At 39.7% G+C, this 18,590-nt stretch overlaps 2 protein-coding genes across 3 annotated transcripts; one reads left to right on the plus strand and one right to left on the minus strand.

Annotated features, from left to right (window-relative positions):
* The first annotated feature begins 2,905 nt into the window (after positions 1 to 2,905).
* On the plus strand, positions 2,906 to 6,102 carry LOC104447335 (wall-associated receptor kinase 2). The gene is made up of 3 exons (XM_039308791.1): positions 2,906 to 3,033; positions 3,907 to 4,071; positions 4,672 to 6,102. The coding sequence occupies exons 1-3, from the start codon at positions 2,925 to 2,927 to the stop codon at positions 5,874 to 5,876; spliced, it is 1,479 nt and encodes a 492-aa protein (XP_039164725.1). The 5' UTR covers positions 2,906 to 2,924; the 3' UTR covers positions 5,877 to 6,102.
* A 188-nt stretch (positions 6,103 to 6,290) lies between these two features.
* Positions 6,291 to 8,272, minus strand: LOC104422094. Of its 2 annotated transcripts, XM_039308319.1 has the most exons (4): positions 7,854 to 8,272; positions 7,569 to 7,759; positions 7,339 to 7,501; positions 6,291 to 6,441 (listed from the first exon to the last, which is right to left on the minus strand). In XM_039308319.1, exons 1-4 carry the CDS (start codon positions 7,929 to 7,931, stop codon positions 6,319 to 6,321), a joined length of 555 nt encoding a protein of 184 aa, XP_039164253.1. In that variant the 5' UTR covers positions 7,932 to 8,272; the 3' UTR covers positions 6,291 to 6,318. The 2 variants fall into 2 exon arrangements, 1 of the variants encoding a protein (XP_039164253.1); XR_005549157.1 differs by lacking the exon at positions 7,854 to 8,272 and having other exon boundaries at positions 6,399 to 6,695; positions 7,339 to 7,772.
* Positions 8,273 to 18,590: the final 10,318 nt, after the last annotated feature.

Genomic DNA, 18,590 nt, shown 5'->3' on the forward strand with positions numbered 1-18,590 from the left:
TCCAGAACGCAATAGAAAAAAATCTGAACATGCAGACAATCCCCAGCTCAAACCACTCTGCTCTTGTATTTTTCTTCTTTGTCATTCTTTTGTTTTGGGGTTGTGATCTCTCCTCCACTACAGACGCTTACCGTTGATTTGCTAGACTTCTCAAGTCTTGGCAATGTAATGAAAGCACCTTGCATCTATCAATGACGCAGTCAAAGTTGGCAGGCAACGACAAATTCTGATGCGACTTATCATGCTACATAAGAAATTGTCGAGGAAACCGACCCCATTGACTTGGCATTTACCTGGAACTTTCGGTCAACCATCAGAAATTTCTAAAAATCAATTTCAGACTCCCAAAGTCCTTTTAGTTAGCAATGATTAGATCTCAGACCATATCTATGGTTTGACTTTGAATTGGAAAATGTAATTTGAATTTGAGGATTATGTTTTCTATTGTGTAGATTTGGACACTGTAGATTTCGTTCTTATGCTATATATAGGTTGGTTAGTTTTTGTTCTTTTTAATGGAACTGACCATCACCAATCGCCATCTCAAAGCAGTTTGCTCTTCATGATTTTCTTCTTCAGCATTCTTCTATTTTAGAGTTATGATTAGGGATAAGCAAAAGGAGCCACTTGGATGGGACTAGATCGGCCAGTTTTGGGCGGTTCCTGGGGCACCGATCTAGTTCTCAATTCTATAAATTTAAACTAGTGAATTTTAGTCCACCTCGTTCAGGTGTGGAACTGCTCACCTGGGTTAGACCAATTTTTTTTTTTAATTTCCTTATAATTTGTTAAAAACCCCTAATCTATCTCACATTTTAGACTTCACTCACGCATACAGACAAGCACAAGTCGCACGACTCCTATTTCACTCATGCATGTGAGTAAGATGACAAGAACAAATCAAAACATAAACAATAGTTGCTCATTCTAACCAAATTTTGCCACAAATTGGAAAAAAGTTATGTGTAACTTGCGATGCTACACGTAATTCACTGATTGTAGAAACATCTTGGTTATCGAGAACATCTTCAATTCATCTTGAACATTAATGAAAAATAAATAAATAAATAAATTTGAACACGCCACCGGTTCCATGATCCACCTAGGAACTTAACCAAATTGGTCGGTTCGGTTTCAGGGGCATTGGTCCGGTTTCAAGGGCACTGATCCGGTTTCATGGTTTTAGAAACAAAGAATCGATCCTTTTGGTCCAATTCTCGATTTTGGGGTGGGAATCAAATCATCCGAGAACCGATCACTTCTAGTTGTGATCTCCCATTGCATACACTTAGTACTTGCTTAACTTTTCAAGTCTTGGTGTAGTAAGCATCTCGTCTCATTTATACTCTCTATCTATGATGCACCCAAAGTTGGTGGGCAATAACTCGGGACGAAATATATTGTTGCACATGAGAAATTGCCAAGGAAACCGACCGCGTTGACTTAGCCTTTTCCCAAAATTATAAAAATTATATACTATAGCGATTTTTGGTCAAGTTTGATAAAAAAAATTAAATTGGTAAACTTTCAACAGGTTTGAGTTTTAATTAGCACAATTGAAGATTTTATGACTGAATTTGTACAAGTATAATAGGTTTTAAAAAAATTTCTTGATAATTTTCTATTATAAAACCTCTTAAATTTTCCTTGAGGGCAATGAGTCCTTTAACGAATTTTAGCGTTGTGATCTCCCATTGCATACGCTTCATACTTGCTTGACTTTTCAAGTCTTGGCAGGACAATGAAAGCACCTTGATGGGACATACTCTCGTGCGTGAGAAATTGCCAAGAAAACTGATCGCATTGACTTAGGATTTACTTGAAACTTTATAGGCGAATCTGAGAAAACTCCTACGAATGATTGCGACGCCACAACGTGAATCGCGACGCCACAACGTGAATCGCGACAGGCTTGTCAAGGCTTCTTTAGTGAAGAGCCATAGAGAGTGGACAAAACCGTATGATTGATTAGTAATGATGTAATCACCGCGAAGACAATCATATAGTGGGGACCATGAATAATGCATATACTCCTTAGCTTTCTAGAAGCTCCATCATCGCTTATAAAGGTTGTCATCGGGCTATGAAGCTCATCATCTCGTTGCAAAATATCATCTCATTTCAGGAAGAATATGGGTGGATCCATGCTGTTCCATAGACTTCCCTTGAGAGTTGTGCTGCTGTTGTGCTCATTGGTGGCTCTATTCTCAGTAGTTACTGCGGATGTAGTCCAAACAACAAAGCCCGGATGCGCGAACAGATGTGGCAACCTCACCTTCGCGTACCCATTCGGGATGAATGATGCCGGCGACGACTGCTACTTCAAAGAAGAATCAGAGTCTTTCCTCATCTTTTGCAACGACTCGACTGATCCTCCCACTCCCCATATGTACAGTAAAGATTCTAATTTCCGAGTACTCGATATATCTATGGAGAGTCACGAGATTAGTGTAACGGTGTTTGTAGCCAAAGATTGTTATAATTCGTCCGGCACATCCTTGTACAATAATGATCCTTACTTCTATCTTCCCATATTCCCCATATCTTCTGCCAAGAACAAATTTATCGCCGTGGGATGCGACACGTACGCGACCTTCAGCGGAAGCACGTATGTGACGGGGTGCTTGTCCTCATGCCACAGCGTCTTGGACGTGATTAATGGGTCGTGCTCGGGCATCGGTTGCTGCGAGACTAGCATTCCTCGAGACGCCTACCGATACAACATCTCTGTCGCTAGCTACAACAATCATCTCGGCATCACTGATTTCAATCCGTGCGGATACGCTTTCGTTGCCCAAGACGGCTTCTTTAGCTTCTCTACGGACAATCTGCGCGAGCTGCCATTTGATATGGTCCCTCTAGTTGTCGATTGGTTAATTCCAGATCAAACATGCGATGATGCGAAGAAGAATGCAACGACCTACATGTGCCGAGAGAACTCCAATTGTACAGATGCTGAGAATGGAAATGGCTACCAGTGCCACTGCTTGAAGGGTTTTCAAGGGAACCCCTATCTCCAAAATGGTTGTCAAGGTACCTTTTCCCGTCTTTTCATTAGACCCACCTCACATCCGAACGAGTGCTTCTGTATAGAATCGTGGATATTATTTCCATAAGGGCGACCATGTTAAATGGATCCAATTGCATAAAAAACCCAGAGAAAGAAATTCTTAGAAACTTAAAGTCAGAGGACCAAATTTTGACTTGATGAATGGTACATGTTTCAAACGATTCTCCTAGTAATCACGTAACATTTATAATCTTAAAAATCATAACAATCTAGGCTGTTAAACACAATCATATTTTTTTTCCTTTCAGATGCACGAATTTTCATTGCTTGAAATTAATATGACCTATGAAGCGCTTAGTAATAATCTGTAAATTTTCACAGCTATCATTCCAGATATAGCTAGACATTCTTCTTTCTTAAGTTTAATCCGTACAATTGTTTTACAAACTGAATCAGTCAAGTGCAATTGAGTTTATAAACAGATGGTCCATACCGAACCCTCAATATGAATCGGTAAAGTTAGCTTGTAAATCAATTTCATCTACCGATGTTAATACATCCAGCATTATTCTCTATTTATAGACAATTATTTTTGAATTTTTTTTTCTATGTAATGTGTTATTCTAATTAGTAATGGCACAATTTTGTTGGATAATTCTTAAATCTTCTATTCTAAACAAAGATCAAATGCTTGGTTACGCTTAGGCTCTTGAGATAATGACCTATCACTTAAAAAGTGCGGTGAAGTATCGCGATCTCAGGAAAAGCAAATTAACTTGATATGTCCTCTCATATTGAAAGTGTTGCCAAATCATGGAATTCTATTTACTTTTTCAACTTTCTTCCAATTGAAATGGTGTCGGATTGCTTATTCCATTTGGAATATATTCCTCCAGATATCGATGAATGTGTGATTTTACAACCCTGCGTTGGAATATGTACGAACTTGCCGGGAACGTATAATTGTTCATGTCCGAAGGGATCCCGAGGAGATGGAAAAAAAGATGGCAACGGTTGTACTCCTACAAAGAGGTTTCGCTCAATGGACATCGTGCTAGTCAGTAAGTCGTACACATTGCTCAAACTTTTTCATCATATAAAAGCTTCTTTTATCTTGTAATTTATTCACATTCTTTAAATGTTGTTATTATGCCATTGTTCCATCTTTTGCTATTAGTTATTGAGGTTTTTCGGACGTAAATATTTCTCTTTGAATTAATTGTATCCGTGAATTAAATTGATATTATATACATGTGTCATAATCTCAAGTTATTCAATTCGAAATTAACAAAATCAACAACTTGCTCTTCTGTTGTTGAAAAAGAATCAAGCACGTTTTATCCACTTGATGCATTGAATCGTTCCTGTCATCATAAGTTACTCTCAGCAGCATAATTATATATTTAGGTTTATTTTGCTATTATCAAGGTTATTCTTAATGAAAAAGCTTCAAGTTGATGGAGAAGAAAAAGAAAATAGGACAGAGAAGTAAATTAAGACAGAGAAGTAAATTAACACAAGATTGTTTGAGTAATGAAAAAGAAAGAGTCAAGCAAAGTTCGTTTCTGTTTTTTTTTCTTTTCTTTTCTTGGTTTTGAAAACATATGTAGTGTGATGGACAACTAATTTGTTTGTTCACCGAATATAATGTCTTTTACTAGGCGTGAGCATAAGCTTCCTGCTGGTTCTTTTGGGCGTTTCCTGGTTATATTGGGGGCTTCGAGAAAAAAAAATCAGCAGACGGAGAGAGAAGTTCTTCCTAGAAAATGGGGGCCGCCTTATGTTGCAGAAAATTCTTTCTGAGCATGAAGGCTCCATTGAATCGGCGAGAATATTCACCGATGAAGAGCTCAAGAAGGCCACGGACCACTACCATGAAAGCCGAATCCTAGGCCAGGGAGGCCACGGAACTGTATACCGAGGGATCTTAGCAGACAACATGGTTGTCGCCATCAAGAAGGCCAAGATTTTGGACCGAAGTCAGGTTGAAGAATTCATAAACGAGCTGATCATCCTCTCCCAAATTAATCACCGCAATGTGGTTAAGCTAATCGGTTGTTGCTTCGAGACGGAGGTCCCGTTATTAGTCTACGAGTTTGTGACCAATGGCACCCTTTCTGACCACATACACAAGTGCGGCCACGAGTCCACATTATCCTGGAGGGCTCGTCTGCACATTGCAGGGGAGACCGCAGGTGCGCTCTCATACTTGCACTCCGATGCATCCGCTCAGATTTTGCACAGAGACATAAAGAGCACAAACATATTGTTGGATGAAAACTACACCGCAAAGGTCGCTGATTTTGGAGCCTCCAGGCTAGTCCCCCTCGACGGCACACAGCTGACCACGCTGGTTCAAGGCACGCTTGGGTACTTGGACCCCGAGTACCTCTGCTCAAGCCAGTTGACTGAGAAGAGCGATGTCTATAGCTTCGGGGTCGTGTTGGCTGAGTTGCTGACTGGACTGAGGGCCTTGTCCTTCGAGCGGGCCGAGAATGAGAGGAACTTGTCCTTGTATTTTGCTTCTGCAATAAAGGGCGAGAGGTTGTTTGAAATCATCAACCCGATGGTGCTGAACGAGGGGAACCCGGAAGAGATTATGGAAGTTGCGATGCTGGCAAACCAATGCCTGACAGTGAAAGGCGAAGATCGGCCAACCATGAAGGAAGTGGCAATGGAATTGGAGGGACTGATGAGGGTGATGGACAGGCATCCATGGTTGAATCGGAGCAGTGACCTAGAAGAAGCTGAGGATTTGCTTGGTGAGAGATCAAGCGAATGTGATGGCATCCTCAGAAGCAATGCATCAGGAAATGATGATAGCATACGTAACCAAGTGTCCTTCGAAATTGAAAGTGGAAGATGAGACGTCATGGCAATGTTGGTCCTTGTACTATTATTATTATTATTATTTTTTTTTTTGGTGTGTATTTCCTCGTCTTTTTTTTTTGTCTGTTTAGTTGCTTGGTCTATGTGCTTAAAGTTCAGATGCTACGTCCAAATGGAGTAACTGGCCTTATTTGTGTAACATAACATTCGGACGATATTTGAAAAATAAAAAAGGCCAAAAACATTCTTGAGCTTTTCTCTCATTCAGCGAGCTAGGAATTGGCCAACTTCTTATTGCCTCCATTTTTCTAAGATCTACTCTAACACCATCGTTGGAGACAACATAGCACTAGGGGTGAGCGGTTCCCGGTTCCGGTTCGGTTCCGTCTGGAACCTAGAACCTACCCTCGGGTACAGGTTCCTCAATTTTTGGAACCTGGAACTTACCCGTCAGAACCAAGAACCTGGAACCTACCCTGTCACAGGTTCCGGGGTCGGTTCCAGGTTCCAACAGGTTCTTTTTTTCTTTTTTTCATTTTCGTAGTGGGCGCGAATATCCGGAAGCCAAAATAATTCAATAGTTGGCCCTCCATTTTCAGTACCTGCCAATACACAGCAATGTGAATCTTTTACATCCAAATAGACAACTAATTTCATAGTTTTCTAGAGAAAACATTGTCTAATGTATAATTTGGTGATTCCTTATCGTTAATGTGTTTCATAATAATAACTACAGGCATGTTGTATGAGCATAGGCTCTTGGCATTTCGCTCTTGACCAGTGAGCTGTCTTCGCAATTTACATATTACTCGGGGAAGAGAACGTGAGCCCTCAACTGCTCCTTTCTTTTTTGGATCTGACACAGGAAAGCAGAGAAGCAAAGGAAATTGAGAACAAACTGACGTTAACAAAATCACAAACACAAAGAACTAATTACACAAAAATGCTTTGAAGGGCTTTTCAATTCGCATTTGAGTGTACTCATTTGCCGGTGGCCACAACGACCATGCTGAAAAACTAAGCAAAGAATTAGTTCACGAGATTGAGACCAGTTCATAGCACCATCAATCATTCGTGCAGAGTCGCATATTTGTCTCAAGCAACATACCATATGGAAGCATCTCCAGCTAGTTCTGCCTATACGGTATATTGTGGGAGAAGCAATTGCATGGACTCTTGTAAATCCACTTCATTTTGCAGTTAGCACATCACAAATAATTGCAGTCACAGAATATCAAAACATGATACTTTATATCTTCAAGTTATCTCGTATGCTACTCAAGATGAACCATAGCTCTATTTCATCAAATCAAAATCGAACATAAGCGAAGATAACAGGGGAAAATAATCTTTCTTCATTCTCTGGTATAGTAGCCAAACAAGCGATAAAAGTTCACCGTTATCGCTATCACCTTGCAGCCTTTGATCCAGCTAACAGAATGATCCAGCACAGTATCACGTTAGCTCACAGATCCGAAAATAGAGAGCTTCTCTTTTACCTCATTTAGCTCGTCTCTTAATTCCTCTATGCGAATCTGGCAATCCACGACGAATCCGTTAGTAGCTTCCTTAAAATCCTTCATTTCGCCGGTCTGCGCTCGGTAGAATCCGTCCTTCTCCTTCTCCGCCTCCTCAAGCTCCTCCACCTCGCACTTCAACTCCCTAAAATCAAGCATAAATAAGCCATAACATGCGACCAAAATCTTATGATGACAAGTCTATGCTTCACCTTAGTCGCTGGACATTGTTGTCGTACTCGGCATCGAGAGCGGCAATCTTAGATTCGAGAGCTGAGATCTTCAAGCTTTGCGAAGCCAGGCTCCACTCGAGCCTCAAGCACCTCTCTTCCATCGACCTGATGGCCGCGCGCTTCGACTCCAGGACCAGCGATTTGGCGGCTTGCAGCTCTCTCTTCTTCGCCTGCAAAAATTTCCAGCACCTCTCATCCGCTACCGATCCAAACTGATCGCCTCGCGAAGAAAAGTTCGAGAGATCGCGTTGCGGTGGAGTAGACCTGGAGGAGAGAGAGGCGCTGGTTCCTGGTCCGGTCCAACTGTTCCAGCCACTCGCCAAACGCCGCGGAGAGCGACATTTCAGTACGGACTGGAAGCTAATCTCAGGCGGCGGCGGCAAGAGGTGGTGACGGTGGCTTGGGGACAGCGGCGGTGGCTCATGATGGCGAGGGGCGGCGCGGATGGCGCAACAGCTCGTCGGGCTCAACGGCGAGACGGCTTGTCGGACGAGCGGTGGGTGGTGGTGGTTCGGTGGCCAAGAGGTGGTGGTGAGTAGGGCGTGGGGCGGTGGTGTGGTGGTGGATGAAGCAGTAGCCAGCAAGAGGAGGAGGAAGAAGAAAAAGAAAAAGAAGAAGAAGGGGTAGGGTTTTGGCCGAGAGAGGAGGAAAGAGAAGAGAGAAAGAGAAGAAAAGAAAAAGTTGAGGGGGCAGGAAGTGACGTGACGAGGGAAAAGGGGAGAAAGAAAGGGAAAGGGGGAAGAATCCGCAGAGGGGGGGAATCTTGCGGGGGTGACGTTAGGGTTTTTTTTTTTTTTAATTATGACCGGTTCGGTTCCGGTTCCGGTTCCCTTTTTTCTGGGAACCGGAACCGAACCGGGAACGCCGGTTCCCAGAAAAGGGAACCGGGAACCGAACCGCCTCTTTAGAACCGAACTGTGCTCACCCCTACATAGCACCGGGCTCCTTGTGCAAAAGTGACACTTCTTCAGGTTGGCATACAAACGATGTTCCCGTAGCACTTGAAGAATTTGATACTCCAAAAGCTCCACTTGGGCCTTGCTATGCTGTAAATCACGATGTCATCAAAGTATACACGACAAACTAGCCAATGAAAGGTTTAAAACCATGATTCATAAGATGCATAAAAGTACTAAAAGTATTAGAAATGTCAGAAGGGCATCACCATGCATTTAAGAAGACCATTCTTAGTTTTGAAAGCTGTCATCCTTTAATCTCCTACTTTCATCAGGATTTGACAATAGCTGCTCCGAAGATTGATCTTGGAAAAACACAAGCTCCTTTGAAGTTGATCAAGCAAATACCAAGGCAAGGAAAAGGAAAAAACTTGATGGTTATGTTGTTCACTGATCTATTATCAATGCACATTTGCCAAGAACCATTTTTCTTTGGAACTGGAAGTGCCGGGACAGCAAAAGGACTCGAGCTTTCTTGTATTGCTCCCTTGGCCAATAGTTTATCAACTTGCCTTTGAAGTTCTTTATGCTTCTCAGAGCTCAATCGATCGAACAGAAGCACCAAGCACAAAATCGATATGATGTTGAATCTCTCTCAAAGGAGGAAGGTTGGATGGAATTTCATTGGCATGACTTCACAGAAATCCTCAAGCCACGGCTGCAAAATGGTTGGGATCTCCTCTTTTGCTTCATTTTCTTCCACTATAAAAAAAAGCGTAAGCCTCACAAGCATCCTCCGATGCTTAGGAAAACTTAGACTTGGAAAGAAGATTTGTTCCTTTCCCATGAGGAGGCTTGGGAACTCTCTCCGTCTTGCAAGGGCCCAATGTAATCTTGACGCGGTCTTTGACAAAGGGATAGGTGTTATACATCACACATAACCTCATCTTTATAGCTTTTGCCAATAGAGAATGAAATCAAGCACCGGTTATTTACTTTTATCTCATTCCCTTTCTTGAGCCAAGAATGCTTGTAAAGATGTGGATGATCCTCCGCCTTGAGATGCAACTTGTCTCCCATGGTGGTCGACGCAACGTTTTCACAACATCCACTATCAATTGTGACATCACGTACTTTAAAATAAGAAGTACAGTCTTGTATGGAGTATGCTGTTGCAAAGCCAATCATCATCCTCAAGATGAGCAGCATGCAAGCTCCTTTGAATGACAAGAGCTTCTCCTTGATCTCTGTCAACGATTTCTTCGCGGCTCCTTGAATCTTCTCGGAGCAAAGGGTTGTGGCTGCGAAGGGTTGTGTTGAATCTTCTTGGAGCAAAGGGTTGTGTTGCGACTCTCCCTGTTGCTCATCTCGCACAAGAGAAATGATCTTTCTATTAGGACACTCGAGGCGATGTGACCAAATCCATGACATTTCAAACAGAGTCTTGATTTATTGTTAGCTTCGTTTAGCTAATTGGTTTTAGATGCTCCTCCTTTGTTCAACAGCTTCCTTTGATCCCGACAAAGGTTTTAAAGTTGAACTCCCAAGATTAGAGGATCCCTCTGAAAGGGCTAGTACGAGCACCTAGAGAGGGGTGAATAGGTGATCAAAGAAGTTTTTGTAAATCTTATCAAAACAAATTGACTTCTAAGAATAATAAATTGAAGTTGTGAACAACTATAAACAACTATATAGAGATGCGATTTAAAGTAAAGAGTTTAGGGATAGAGAATCAAAACACAATGTTTATAATGGTTCAGCTTAGACCAAGCCTACGTCCACTCTCCTGCGCTGACAGTCCACTGGTTGAATTCCACTAAGAATTAAAAGAGATTTTACAGTCTCACGTCCTTGATTTCACAATGTAGCAACTTTGCTACACTTCCTCAAGGTCTCACAAGTATCTAATCTCTCTTTTGAGTACAAATTTAAGCTCAACAATTGAAACAGCAAAGAACAAAGAGCTACAGACTTTGGAATTTCTCTATCTTTTCACACACTCGAATAATTGGAGAGTCTTCCTTATATACTCCTTCATGCCTTCATAACCATTGGTACCTTCCAAAGGAGTTCTTCCAATTAACCCGTTAGACAGAATCAATTAGGGAGATTTCAAATTATTTAAGGAATATGATGATAGCCCACCAATCCTGCTCGTCCATACAATCATGATCTAGGTTTCCATAAGTAGAACCTTCCAAGTATACTTCGCCAATCAACGGGTCTAAAATGCTTGAATTAATTTCAAAGCAAATAATAGATCTCAAGGTGTAATCTCCAGCCGTGAGACCTTCTTCAACCGTATGAATCAAATCCTTAAATATATACCCGCATCTGGATAAGTCTTCTTCAATGGATAATACTTTTCTTCGTCGGTTTGGAAACTGTCAATGAGGGCAGACTTTAAATCTTGAGTCTGGAGGTCTTCAGACTTTGACGATAGAGTCTTCAAGTTTTCAAACTAGACTGATGGAAACGTTTTGTCAACTTCAAAATAAATAGGAAAGTTTTCTTCAACAATCTCCCCTTTTTGATGATGACAAAACTTTCCCCAGATTTGGAAACTTTAGACTGCAAGGCATCACTTAAGCAAACAAGGATATCTTATAAAAGATAAGTAAATTAGGATAAAGATAGTAGCGATTCTACATCCATAGAAAACAAGTTAGTCTCATAACATTAACTATCCTTACCAAAATCATCAACATAGCTTAAGATACTACAAGCATTTAAAAGGTAAAACTAGTCCAAACCAATCACAGTCAAACAAAAGTTTAAAGCCAAATCAAAATCGAGTCAAATGCACTACTTCTCCCCTTTTTGTCAACAGCAAAAAGTAGAGAATATAAAGAGAATTTAATAGAATTAAGATTTTTAGGAATGCGAATGAGTTGAAATCTCATAGACTTAAACAGATCTCTTCCAACGTTTTCAGATCCTCCTTCGCCTGCGCTAAATCCTCACCCTTTGCGGTAGCTTGAACTTGAAGATTAAGGGCTTGAACTTATTCGTGCAAAGAAACTGAAGTGGCTTGATGAGCATTCTGCATGCTCTGAAATTCACATCCCAAGGCATAAATCTGACCTTTGATTTCCATAAGAAGTTCAAGCGATCTTTTAAAGTCCTTGAGTTGTCGCTTGAGTGCTTGCTTCAGCATGATCGCTTTGTGGAGTGTTGCCGATGATGGAACTTCAACATGAACATCCGGACTTGAGATGAAGCCTCATTACCTTCTTCATGAAAGTGAGAGGCATACACTTCCTCTGGATCGACAGGAGAATGACTAACATCATCACTGGTAAAAGCAAGTGAAGGAGTACCTCTTTTATCAACAGCTTCCCTGTTTCAATGCTTTTAGGTGGAGAAAAGTACTCTTCTTGCTCTGGCTCTTCTCCAATGTCACGATGATCTTATTCTTCTTCCTCTGCTGGAGAATCACCATGACTTTCTCCTTCTGTTTGTTCTCCTCTTCGCTCTTCTTCTTCTATTCTTCCTTCTTCTGTTCTTCCTTCTTCTTCTTTCCTCATCATTTCCCTCTCCACTCCTCCTCCCCGTCTTTTCTCTCATGGTTTTCTTGAGTCTCTGTCTCAGGAACAAGACGTTGTAAATTCTTTAAGGCAAGGGCTGAGATAGTTATGTCATCCTCATCTTCTTCATCCTGCAAGATGAGTACTCTCCTCTTTTTAGATGGAGCTATCATGGGCTCTTTCCCTTTTCTTTTTTGTAGCCACAGGGTCTTGTCGAGTCTTGACAGGTGTCTTCTCCTTAAATATCTCTAAAGCCTTATTTAGCTCCTTCAGACGCATCTTTGAAACTATCTTCAGTCCTACCACCACTAGAACACTGGTTCGAATACATAAAATTCTGGAAGGCTGAATGTTAAGATGTCTAAATAGATGAGTAACACGAGCAGAGTAAGGAAGTTGTCCCTTGTCTTTTACCATTGACTAATACATGTGAAACATTATGATATGAGGTAGAGAGAACTTGTAACCAATGTTAATGGCGTACATCAGCTTCGCTCAGAATTGGAGACATCAGTCTTTGATGTGGATTTGGATATAAGATAGTTAATCACAATCTTATGGAGCAAGACATTAGAGGCACTCATCCTCAAATACGAAATCCGACCTTTTGCAATTTTATCTCGAACAAGCTCCATAGTGGCATGACCAACAAACACGCTGATTGTTTGGAAAATCCTCTCTCCACTCCAATCACATCAGCTAGAGTATCTATATCTACCACATAATCCTGATCTCTAACATTGAAAAAAATCTATTCACATCTAAAAAGCTTAGATTGTAATAGAATTATGTTGTAAGTTCCAGATAAGCTACAGTTATCTTAGAGCAAAATCGTTCAAGTTGAAGTAAAGAAAACTTCTCTCGTAACTTTACATTCAATGAATTGAGAAAATCAAAATCCATACTCCTTGGGTTCATCACCCTCGCTTCAACAGTTTAGCATAAACTCGCTTGTGTTCCTCAGAACGAAATATATCCGTTTTACTTCCTCGAATTTTCGCAGCAACACCCATTCTAGGTTTAAAATGAGTAAACATCTTTTCATCGTCATCTTTACCCTCAGGTTGATTAAATCCTCCAAAATGTGGATCACTTGGAAAATTCGCAAAAGCCCTTTCTGCCGAACCAGCAGGAGCGATTCCCAAACGTTCCATTGTTCTTAGAAAATCGGTTTCATTTCGGTACTCCTTTTCTTTCAAAAATTCATCAATAAAGGTCATTGGAGAACCACCTTCCTTCAGTGCGATGTAGAGTTTGAAAGTAAATGCAGGCTTAAGAGTCCTTACAGGTTCGACATCCTTAATAATTTCTTCCTCTGCCTATTGTTGCTGAGGCTCTTGTGGTCTAGCTTGAGAAGAATGGCGCGGTTGAGAATGTTGTTGTTGACTTTGCTGCTACCTTGAAGAGTCTTCTTCCTCGGTCAGATTGAAGTGCATAGGACCCTCACGCATATGCTGTGGTCCCTTGCTTGCTATCCTTGAGGATTTTCTTTGGGAATACATTGTCCTAGTCTTTGAGAGAATTTTCGAACTCGATTCGTGAGAAAGATAAAAACTTTAAGGATTAAACTAGAGAAAAAAAGTAAGAAAATGAAGTTCTGTGCTCTAGGGTTTGTGAGTAAAAATGAAGAAGAAAGACAGTATATAAAGCAGTCGAAACAAGGTATACAGATCGTCATAAAAGGACAAATAAAAATGCCTTTTCAAAAATGAATAACTGCCTTTTTGAAAACAGATAACTATCATTTCAAAAATGATAACTTCCTTTTCGAAAAAGAATAATTGCTACAACTTCAAAAACTTGGAAAGATAACATCAATCAATTGGCGATTAATAAGCAATCATACATTTTCAAGTTTTTATCCGAAAGAGAAATTGCTAGAACCGAAATAACTTACAGTCGTAACTCTTGGTCTTTTGAGTATGAGCATCTTCAGACTTTAACCCTGAGTCTGAGCTTTTTCAGACTTTAAGAGATAAGATGTTAAGTCTGGAGCGAATAGACTCAAATAAGCTTTTCTCTAGTGGTTTTGTGAATATATCCGCCAGTTGAATTTTTGAGTCAATAAATTAAATCAAGACTTCTCAATTTTGAACATGATCTCTAATAAAATGGTGTCGAATCTCTATGTGCTTGCTCTTGAATGAAGAATTGAATTCTTTGTGAGATTCATCGCGCTATTGTTGTCACATTTGATCTCGGTGCATGAGTCTTTGATTCCAAAATCTCTTAGTTGTTGTTTTATACATGAGATTTGAGAACAACAACTTCCAAAAGCCAGATACTCTGCTTCTGCTGTTGAAAGAGCTACGGTACTTTGCTTCCTTGAAAACTAAGATAATGTTCTGTTACCAAGCAATTGACATGTGCCTAAAGTGCTCTTCCTATCAACTTTGCAACCTTCTAAATCTGCGTTTGAATATCCAAGGAGAGTAAAGTCTCATTCTTTGGGATACCACAAACCTAAGCTTGAAGTAGTTGTAATGTATTTGATGATGTGTTTTGCGGTGCTTAGATGAGACTCTTTTGGATTAGATTGAAATCTAGCACATATGCAAACACTAAACAAAATGTCAGGTTTAGAAGCAGTAAGATAAAGAAGTGAACCAATGATACTCCTATACAATTTCTGGTCAACTTTCTTTCCTTCTTCGTCTTTGTCTAGCTTCGAAGAACTTGACATTGGTATATTGGTCTTTTGCAATTCTTCAATCCAAACTTTTTAACAAGTTCTTTAGCATATTTTTCTTGGTGAATGAAAATTCCTTCCTTTAATTGTTTTACTTATAGTCCGACAAAAAAGGATAGTTCACCCATCATGCTCATCTCGAATTCATCCTGCATTGACTTAGAAAACTTCTTGCACGGGTTTTCGTTAGGTGAACCAAATATAATATCATCAATATAAATTTGAACAAGTAAAAAGTTTTTACCTTCCCTTTTAATAAATATGGTAATGTCTATTTTTCCTTTAACAAAGCCATTTTGAATTCAAAACTTACTTAACTTGTCGTACCAAGCTCGAGGTGCTTGTTTTAATTCATATAGAGCCTTTTTCAGTCTGAATACAGAGTTTGGTTTCCTTGAGTCTTCACATCCGGGAGGTTGTTCTGCATAGACTTCTTCTTGAATAAATCCATTTAGGAATGCACTTTTGACGTCCATTTGGAATAACCTGAAATTCTTATAACAAGTAAAAGCAAGCAATAATCTAATTGCTTCTAACCTTGCTACAGGAGCGTAGGTCTCATCATAGTGTCACGGGCCAAAAGATGGACGACCCGAGAGGTTCCCCTGTCGACCCCAACTCGCCCGTGGACCTCCCTGTCACTCGGTTCCCACCGAGCCTTCTCCCGAACACCGCAAGGGCGGGCGCAACCGTCATTGAGTCACCTTCTAGTTTTCTGCACCGTTATTTATGTCGGTAGATGGTAGCTAGACATTATGTCGGTAGTTGAGGCGGTGCGATCTCGCCCGCTAGATGAAAAGTAGATCAACGGATGTAATCCGAGGCCCTCAACTATAAAAGGGGTGTCCTCCTACATTTTGTAATCATCCACCATTTCAGTAATACAAAGTTCCTTTCCTTCAGAGCTCCTCTCTCTAACTTTCTCTCTCAACGATCCGGGTAAGCGAGCGAGTGAGCGCTGATCGAGCAAGGCTTGGCTTGGGTGATCCAAAGTTGCCCGAGTCGTCGCGCGGTCACGATCCCAATCGATCGGCCCGTGACAATAGTCTATCTCTTCTTCTTGCGTATATCCTTTGACCACGAGTCTTGCTTTGTTCATTATCACTTTTCCTTTTTTGTCCATCTTGTTCCTGAAAACCCTTTTAGCTCCAATAATAGACTTCCCTTTTGGTTTAGGAGTTAATTCCCAAACATTGTTAATGCTGAACTGTCTGAGTTCTTCTTGCATTGCTTCAATCCAGCTTTCGTTAGTTAAAGCTTTTTCTATACTTTTGGGTTCTATTTCAGAAATAAGTGCCACAGCACTAGACTATTTTTGCCTTTTGGATCTGGTACGAATCCCTTCATTAATATCACCAATATGAGTTCTTTGGGATGACTAAACTTATGTTTCCATTGTTGGTCATTCTGACAGATTGTTGATCTTCTTCTTCAGTTGAATCTTCAACATCCGTTCGTTGTTTTTCTTCTAGAGTTTGAGCTGCTTCGGGGGAGGTAGACTTTGTAGAGATTGGGGCAGGTTTAGATTCTTCAGTTTAAGGCTGAATCGATTGATTTTGTAGAGAGTCTTGAAATTTGACATTCATCGATTCTTCCATAGACTGAGTCTTCTTGTTGAATATTCTGTAGGCTTTGCTAGAGGTTGAATATCTAAGGAAGATTCATTCGTCTAATTTTTCTTCAAACTTACCAATTCGATCATTTACATTTTTCAAGATAAAACATTTGCAACCAAACACATGAAAATAAGAAACAATTGGCTTCTTTCCTTTGAATAACTCATAGGGAGTTTTCTCTAGAATATGCCTTAAAAATACTATGTTAATAATATAACATGCTGTAGAAACTGCTTCAGCCCAAAAACGAGAAAAAATATTACTTTCAATTAAAAGAGTTGTTGCCATCTCTTGTAAAGATCTATTCTTCCTTTCCACAACTCCATTTTGTTCAGGAGTGTATGGAGAAGAGAACACGTGCTGAAAACCAGATTCATCACAGAATTTGGCAAAGTCTTGCTTTTCAAACTCACCTCCATGGTCTATTCGTATTCTTGAAATATCATAACCTTTTTCATTCTGCACTTTCTTAGCGAACTTTGAAAAATGAGAGAAGGTTTCAAACTTACTTGCCAGAAAGTAAACCCAAATAAATCGTGAATAATCATCCACTATTACTAGGCAAAATCTTTTTCCACCAATACTTTGAGTTCTAATTGGTCCAAAGAGATCCATATGAAAGAGCTGCAACACACGGTTAGTGGAAACTTGACTTATTGGTTTAAAAGAACTTCTAGCCTATTTTCCCAACACACATGGTGTGCATAAGTCAGATTTTTGGTATTTCAGGTTGGGTAGACCTCGAACAAGCTTCTTGGAAGAAATTTTGGCAATTTGCTTCATGTTGATATGGTCAAGCTTTCGATGCCAGAGATTCGCTTCGTCTTGTATTGATATTAGGCATTGAGGTCTTTCTGGTTTTAAATGTAGAAGATAAATATTCCCATGTCTACGCCGGGTAAAAGATTGAGAGTAATCTTTACTAGTTCCTGAACATGTCCCTTCCTAGAAATTGATTTTGAACCTAGTGGCGCACAGTTGGCTTATGCTGAGTAGATTACAGTTTAGTCCTTCCACCAAAGAGATATTATTGATTGTGAGACCTTCAATCTTTACTGTTTCGCATTCAATAATTATTTCTTTGCTATTTCCACCAAAAGAGACTTTTCCTCCATTGATTTGAACAAGCTTTATGAAACATCTTGATCGCCAGTTATGTGTCTCGAACAGCCACTATCCAAATACCATTTAATTTTCTTCTTGATAGTGACCTACAATTAAAAAAGAAACTCAAGTTTTCTTTGGTACCCACATTTTCTTAGATCTAGTGGAGTTAGTGCAATATACAATCTTTACCCAATCCTTCTTAACAGGTCTCCAAACCATAGGACATTCTTTTTCAAAGTGTTATGAGCTGTAACACTTAGAACATTTGAGAGCACTTCGACCAACAGGTTTTACAAAAACTTTTTGAAAATGATTTCTATAAAAGGTTTTTGTAGGTCTCTGTTTAATTCTTTCCTTTACTTTCGGAAAATCAATGAGAGGAATGGTTCCAGTCATTCCTAAACCTGATTTGTTAAAGTAAGATCTTTTGTATCGAAAAAATCTTTTCTAGCTTCTCAGATCCCATTGAAAACCCTTTTGAAATATTTTAAATGTCATTTTTCAAACATGTATTTTCTTTTGAAAGAGAGTCTGCATTTTCTTTCAAAATGTCAAAATTTTTGTCTAAATTATCAAACTTTTCTTTCCAAGAGATTTCATGTTGCTTCAGTGTAGAATTCTCCCTTTTTAGCTCGGAAATCCTCTTAAAAGAAGTTTTGAGATTAAGACAAAGTTCATTAATATATTTTGAGACTTTAGTAGTAATTTTTAAATTGCTTACCTCAATTTCACTGTTTGAGTTTGAGTCTATATCTGTCTCAAAGTCTAAGTCTGATTCTGATTTTTCCATTAAACAAACGTTGGTATAATCATCATCACTTTCTTCGCATTCAGTATCACTCTATGTTTCTGCCTTGAGAGCCTTTATGTATTTCTTAGTTTTTCCTTTCTTTTTCTTCAACAAAGGATAGTTGGGTCTAATGTGTCCCATTTTCTTGCATTCAAAGCAAATCACATCTTTATTGGATTCATCATCCTCAGTTGATTTGTTATGAGACCTATGAGTGCTTTGTTTCTTCCAATTGAATATTCTTCCCTTCTTGTTCAATTTCTTGAATCTTCTTATCATAAGTGCTAGCTCTTCATCGTCTAAATCTTCTTCAAAGTCTGTAACATCATAATCATTGTTAAATTTTAAGGCAATAGATTTATTACCTTTGGGATCT

The sequence above is a fragment of the Eucalyptus grandis genome, chromosome 3 (genome assembly GCF_016545825.1).
Source record: "Eucalyptus grandis isolate ANBG69807.140 chromosome 3, ASM1654582v1, whole genome shotgun sequence".
In the NCBI taxonomy this organism is placed as follows: Eukaryota; Viridiplantae; Streptophyta; class Magnoliopsida; order Myrtales; family Myrtaceae; genus Eucalyptus; species Eucalyptus grandis.